The sequence below is a fragment of the Metopolophium dirhodum genome, chromosome 1 (assembly GCF_019925205.1).
Source record: "Metopolophium dirhodum isolate CAU chromosome 1, ASM1992520v1, whole genome shotgun sequence".
Classification (NCBI taxonomy): Eukaryota; Metazoa; Arthropoda; class Insecta; order Hemiptera; family Aphididae; genus Metopolophium; species Metopolophium dirhodum.
Window position 1 is genome coordinate 35851737 of NC_083560.1, and position 7729 is coordinate 35859465.

At 30.3% G+C, this 7729-nt stretch overlaps 1 protein-coding gene across 1 annotated transcript; it reads right to left on the reverse strand.

Annotated features, from left to right (window-relative positions):
• Positions 1-415: 415 nt before the first annotated feature.
• Positions 416-3527, reverse strand: LOC132934997 (uncharacterized). The gene is made up of 2 exons (XM_061001430.1): positions 3206-3527; positions 416-3107 (listed from the first exon to the last, which is right to left on the reverse strand). Exons 1-2 carry the CDS (start codon positions 3254-3256, stop codon positions 1794-1796), a joined length of 1365 nt encoding a protein of 454 aa, XP_060857413.1. The 5' UTR covers positions 3257-3527; the 3' UTR covers positions 416-1793.
• Positions 3528-7729: the final 4202 nt, after the last annotated feature.

A 7729-nucleotide genomic window follows, 5' to 3' on the forward strand; every position in this document is an offset into this window, starting at 1 on the left:
AAATAATGTAAAATAGTAAAACTAGTAAAATTATAGAATCAAATTTTGATATTTGCAATTATATATGATATTGTATTTTGTAATAAATAATAAATATAAATTATTATTCAAATAATATGGATAAAATGAAAATCGTATTAATTATAATACTTGGTGCAACGCGAGGATTTTACCAAAACACGTAAATTTAGACGCGTCTAAGTGGATAGCCGATTTATCACGTGGGTAACGAGTAACGACAATAATATTAGGGTTTATCGGAATACGGTAGTTATTATCATTTATTAAACCTATATTTATTAGTATTTTTATGGTTGTTAGAAATTATTATATGATACGATGTATACCTACGTCTTTGATAGGTACATTTTAGTAGACGAAAAGCACTGACGTTGTTAACACGATGGAAAATATTACGCGAGTGTATATACTCTTTTTCAAATGAGAACGCACCGGGTCGCGCATCGTTATCAGAGGCGGAACCACAAGCCCCTCCCACAAAGTTAGTAATTAATTTCTGATTAGTCGCCAATGATCGGCTACTTTCGACGCCGCCGGGCATACAGAATGTTCAATTATTATTATAATTATTATCTACCGCATCATACTGTTGCACGCCACAGAATATTATTATTTTTATACTCAAATACGTAAACACTTACGGATTATTATTATTCATTATTTATTGATGTATTTCTTATAGTATACATATTGTCGATATTATGGCATCGTGGTAATATGGTATCTATAATAATACCTATATATTTTAATTCTTAAAACAAAATTATTAAATCGTCCATAGCAGTCGTAGCAGGCTGTGGTGCCAGTTCACCACAGGGACTTGTTGAGTCCATAGTATTTACCTATAGCAGAGTAGGGCGTTATTCGAATGAAATTTTATTTAGATGATTATTGAGATAACATTTTATTCGAATAAATAATTAATCGAATACATATTTATTCGAATAATTATCTAGATAAAATTTGGCCCAACTCTGACCTATAGTATAATATATATTGTGTACGTCCGGCGGCGGGCCGCACGAGGTTATTGTGATGAGAATGTACGTTTTGAAATTCGAACATTCATAGCAGGTCGGCGAAGATTTCGTACACATTTTTGGCGATAATATACTTGGTGTGTTATTAATTATTATATATATATAAAGTATAGCATCGTGGGGACCATTATATTATATTATGTTATACGTACACAATATTAACGCGTGTATATAAATGCTATACTTATATATATATTTTTTTTAGTACATCCATGTGTTAGGGTCTAAATGGGATAATTATATATACTTATATATATATATACTTATATATATATATACACACACACACCTATTATACCTAATATATAATATATTATGATGTATATCAACTCATATATTATAATACGCATTTATATAAGTACGACACTAATCGTACCTATATAATATTGAATTTAAAGATTTTTTTGGCTCTTCATGATTGTATAATTATTAGATATGTATTTAAATTAATCAAACGGTTCATTAAATTGATTTCGATCAGATAGGTAGTTAGTTTATAATTGTATATCACTTACAACAAAAAAACATTTAAAAATTTTTTTTTTATACATATAAATGTATATAAATATATATACTTCATTATTTTATTTGATTATATTATACACAGAAACACGATGGATAGGTTTATGGATGATATTTTAATAAGTACAGAAAACCATTTGTTTAATATTTCTTTTTTTATTACACATAAAAAAAAAATAAAAATTACAAATATAAAAAATAAAAATACATTTAGTCAGACTCAGACTCGAAAGAGGAATTACTTACATTGATGACAACAGGTTCTACTTCTGCAGACAACATTTGGTCAACGATGAAATCCATTTCGTAGAATTTTTTTTCGATTTTTTCGGTATGACTTATGAAATTTTTCCACATAACGGAATTTACCCGTTCGATACCTTCCAACAACAAGTTTTTCACATCAGGTAATTTGTAGCTGGTATTGTTTATTTTGACGTGATGTTTGACTGATGACCAAGCCAGCTCTATCGGATTTAACTCACAATGGTACGGTGGGAGTCTTAAGATGGTGCGATTGTGTTCTTTGGCCAGTTCGTCAATTACATATTTGTCGTGCATTGGTTTAATTCTGCGTACTATTTCAAGTAGTCGAGGAATTACCATAGGCTTGTCGATAACTTCACCTTTTTCTTCCAACCATTTAATTATGTCCGCCTTTTTTGTTGATGTAGTAGGTATTTTGTCTGCCTTTACTGAATGGTATGATGCGTTATCCATAACGATGACACAGTTTTCTTTTAGTTTTGGTAATATATTTTGCATCCATTCAAAAAATGTGTCACCGTTCATCTCGTCATGATAATCATTCGTGTTTTTTTTTGACTCAAAACATAGGAGTCCACCTGGTACAAACCCGTCTTCCGACCCTATGTGTAGAATGATCAGTCGTTTGCCTTTCCCTGTTGGATTTTTCGGCCCTGTTGTGAGGCCTCGAACAAATGCATCATGGCACGATTTGACGGTTTTGTCTACCCATGTTTTGTTGGTACATTCTCCTGCATTGACCCACGTTTCGTCCAGGTAGTACATGTGTCTCCCTTCTTCCCGGTATTTCTTTATATCCTCCAAGTAATGTTGACGCCATACAACTATTTCGTCTCTTTCGACGAGAGCACTATTGCGGCTTCGTTTGGTGTATTCGAAATCCATGGTTTTTAAAAGACGATATAAATTGGTTTCTGATACATACGGTAAACTATCGTCGTCCTTAATAACTGCGTATATTTTGGCCAATGTAGGAATGGTTTTGTTGTACCAAAAAGAATGTACATGACGACGCACAGTGTTACGATGTAAATCATCGAAATCGTCTTTAAACGATTTCTTACATCGTTTTCTGTTTGGAGACATCACAGTCTTTGAGGTATTGTACTCACTAATAGTGTTTGAAATTGTTCTTTGCCCAATGCCTAGGCGTTTGGAAAGAACTATCCGACATTCCCTAATAGTGATTTTCGGATTGTTTTTCAACTCCATTTTGTACGCATTGATAATCATCACTTTTTGACTTGATGAAACAAACTGGAATAAATAAATGTATGATAATAATATTATTGTATACATTGCAAATAACATAATATACACTATTCTATAATATAATTAATCACAATAATACAAACCTTTCCCTTTGGATTTTTTTTTGTTGGTGTAACAATTATTTCGTCATCCATAATTTTGTCCAATAAGCAGGACACGATAAAAAAAATAATTTAAACGCACAAATCCAAGCCAAAATTCAATATATTTACTGAGCGCGCGTAAACAAAACAGTAGATATCGTTTCACATATTGTGCGAACGGCCGTCAATGTTGTGGAAATACAACTCACTACGTATACAAGGTGGCACCACCTACGACAGCTGAAACTGTCGGGAGTGGGGAGGCCATGCGCGCGTTTCGACCGGTTTTCGTCCGCCGCCCGGTGCGTTCTCATTTGAAAAAGAGTATAGTGAAAAGGGCAAGGTTTTGTTAGTTTGAAATAATTATACATTTTAGAAAGATCGCATTACACAAGCGGGTGTGAAATGGCGATGTACATTAAAGTCGTGTACGTCAAACCTGTTTGTGAGTGGAGATGAAACGGTGCTTTTAAAATCGGTTATCGAACACAAACACATTTTTTTGGTTTTCAATTAATTATAAATTATAATAATTATAATTTCATTGACTTCTTCATATTATTTTTTTGGTATAATTCTAAGTATACTAATTTTTTGTTAACAAATTATCACATTGATTGCCACATAATTATAATATTTATTATTTTATCGGCTATTGTATTCATAATATTTTGTAAGTAATTATTACAAAATAAATTATTAAGTAGGTATATATAATTCCAAGCATATGCATTTTTTTCTTTCATTTTCTACTATTTTACAAAATTTTTATAAATAATTTATAAAAAAAAAATCAGAAATATTAAATATTTTAATTAGTAAATAATAATTTATAATAATAGTTATTATATTGCATATTCTCAGAAAATATTAAATAACTATATTATTGTCTAAAATGTTATAAGGGTTACTGTTAATATTACTTTCTTACAATATTGTATCGTACGTGTTGTTTGAAATTTTGAATAAAATATTAACTATCAACTTACCTAATAGGGACACGTTACATTCAAAATGGAGTCATTTAAATAAATATATTAAAGATACGTCGCGGGCCGTGATTATAAGTATAACAAGTATACAAATCAAAAACGTACAGGTTAATAAAAAATTAATTTTAAAAAGAAAAAGATTTATTCTTGTTGGTGTTGCACAATATTCTATAAATTTACCAGTTACAGAAATAGTTAATAGTGTAAAACCGTAAAGAGAATAGATAGAGATCATGGACTGAAACTTGAAATATTATGTTTTGAAATGTTTGGTAAACTATTATGGTTTTATAACGATTATTTAAGTATGAATTTTGAAAAGCTTAATTTTTTGATTGCATTATTTTACTTTTGATATTCATTCGATATATCAAATACAGCTCACTAGGTACTGACTACTAAAATGGTAAAATATATAATAACACAAAATTTGTAAATATTTTGACTATGGGGGGTTGTGGGGCAGACCCCCACTATTGAATTCTAGTAAATGTTCAGAACCCGACCCATAGAAAATTCCTGAGAACGCCACTGCAACAGACAATTTGAAAGTGGTGCATCTAAAAGGCGGAGAAAAATTTCCAAAATAATAACACAACAAAAACACAAAGTAAGTGTGTCATCGCATACACGTCTAGTTATCATATTTGTGTCCTCTCGTTTTAGGAAAATATAGAGATTATACAGCCATTATCATATAAATGATATTTATTATTAATTTATTTTATACTAGCATAGAAGCATACATTAATGATGAATACATCATATTTAAGCGTGGTAGAGTATAGGTATGAGAACAGTGGGTGATTGTATAATTTCATAATATACCTATTAAATTATGGTATTTAAATTTTGTGTTTTTAGTTTGTTTAATAAATAGATAAGTGTTTTGTCGAACAATTTTTTTTTAAGGGGCCTCCAATTGGTAGTTGCACTTTGGCCTTTAAGATTCGGCACTGCATAAGTACAACAAAAACACAAAGTAAGTGCGTCATCGCATACACGTCTAGTCGTAAATTAACTTCAATTTCCTGATTAGTAACTGAAGAATAATCTAGAAAGTGTAGACGTAGGCACGGCTGGAATCGAATTATAATTGGTTATTGTTTTAACGGCAAACGAACTAATAAAGCTACACGGAATGTCAGACTAAAGTCATCGGATTATAATATTATTACTATACCTGCACGGCTGTACCTATACATAAGAAAAGAAACCCGGCGATTAACAAAAAAAAGAAAATCCCAAAAACAATCGATAAATTATGTAAACCTAATAGGTTTATAAGTATTTGATATAATAACAACGAATTCAGACAAAAAACACTAAACGTTATGGCATCTCTATAATATTAACTAAAAACCAAATCGTGAGCATTTATTATATACATAATAAACGATCCATATTGACCAATGACCAATGAATGTCCGTGAAGTAGAGCTCTGCATGGTCCATATTTTTTTGGACCAGACGGGACTAGTTAATTTAATTAAGACCAAGACTGGACTGGACTATCATTAAAACAATTTAACTGGACCGAGACTAGACTGATTTATTTTAGGCTGTTGAAAAAGACTGGGACTGGACCGTTTTATTTTTAAATTTTTAAAAAAGACTGATACTAGACTGTTTAAAAAAAAATATTTTTATCAGGTCCAAAATTACATTAATTAAATTTAAAAAAAATTTCACCATAGAATCAAGATCGATTGGTGTGGACCGATTTTACTTTTACTTCTTAGAACAATACCGAGACTGGTTTAGATTGAAACATTTGAAAAAAACTAATGCCGGGTTTCACGAAAAATGTAGTAATTTAATGGTTCAATAAAATGTCATGTTAAAGGGATCAGCTCACTATTGATTCCTAAAATGTTTAGTGACTGTTCATGAACCTCGATATGAGAATATTAACATTAATAAAGACATTATAATTCAAATAAAAACTATGTTTAGTTTTAACAAAATATGAATTGAGGAAATTATCGGGTTACCTCATTTCTAAAAAGAATATATTAATATAGTTGAAATTTGTTTTTAAGAATAATTACTTTAATTAATTAATTTAGTAGTATTTCATATCATTTTGTAGGTGTATCTACGATCTACCTACAATTTATAATACACCTATATTTATAAAAAATATGCTAAATATAAATGAACTCTAAACCTCGTTTTCCTAATTTTTGCATTATTGAGTTGGGTGTAAGTTCTTCATTTGCATCAAATATGTCCTCTTGAAGTTCAGCATATGTTTTTAAATGTTTTTTCAATAACAGTTGGTATAAAACAACCTTTTGAATAGTCGGATATCATCACCCTCTAGTTCATCAGATGCTTTTTTAAATGGTTCCAAAAAAATTGTAATTTTTTCCATTAATTCTGTATTAATATTTTGTATACGATTGAAATGTTCTCCATATAATTGAATTATTTCTGGAAGTGCTCTTTTCACTGATTGGAACATTAAAAGCCTTGTATTCCACCTCGTTTCAACTTCTTGTACAAGTCCTTGACTAAGTTCACTATTTTTACCCGAGCTTTTCATAAATTTTACCAAATGTTTACATTAGTTTAGTAATATCACTACTGGATTCAAAAGTTTATTACCGTCTTCTTCATGGTTCAAAAATTTTGAATCAAACAGATTTCTTAATACAGTATTAATTAAATGAGCACAGCAGTTAGTCTATTGTTATTTCTGAGAGCTGTTAACATATTGGAACCTTGGTCGGTAACAAAAGTTATATTTGACATTAAATCAAATGTTGGCTCATCTGCTGCATCAGATATTTCACAAAAAAAAATCAACATGAAACGTTTTATATTGTCACCCGTTTTTACTGGAAATAAACCAGTTTTAAGTAGAAGACAGTTTAATTCCCAATTATCACCTATGTAATGCAGAGTTGCCGACATGTAACTATTCTTACGATAATTATCAGTCCACATATCACAGGTTGAAGCACAATATTTTTTGTTTATAATAAAAAATAGATCTTTAAAAAGTTTGTTTCTGATTTCTTTAGTACTTTTTTCAACGTGTCTTGATATGGTAGTCGGGTGAGGCAAAAGGTCCGAAATGTCAATTGGTCCAAACTTTCTACCAGTGTCTAATAAAAACTGACACAAATTCTTCAAACTTTCACCTTCAACATTGGTCTTATATCCATACACCAAAATTCAACGCATTTTTCAATTGCTTTTATGTTTAATTCTTTTGGTACTATTTTTTGTTTTTTACTTTTCTCTTCAATAAATATATCAACAGATCTTTGCAAACCTTTATCTAAACTGCATTTGTGTCTATTAAGTGTAGCTGTCGCTGATTTATTCCCGTAGAGTTCCTTGCAATTTATACAAGCAACATATTCTGTTAAAATTTGTTCGGGAGAATCAGGGTTGTCGATATTTTGAACAATTTGCATAACATTTTGAAATTTTTTCCACGTGTCACTTTTTCCTTCACGAGGCACCAAAATATATTCTCCAGTATCGTGGGTTAATTTTCGTTTAACTGCATTATTAGAAT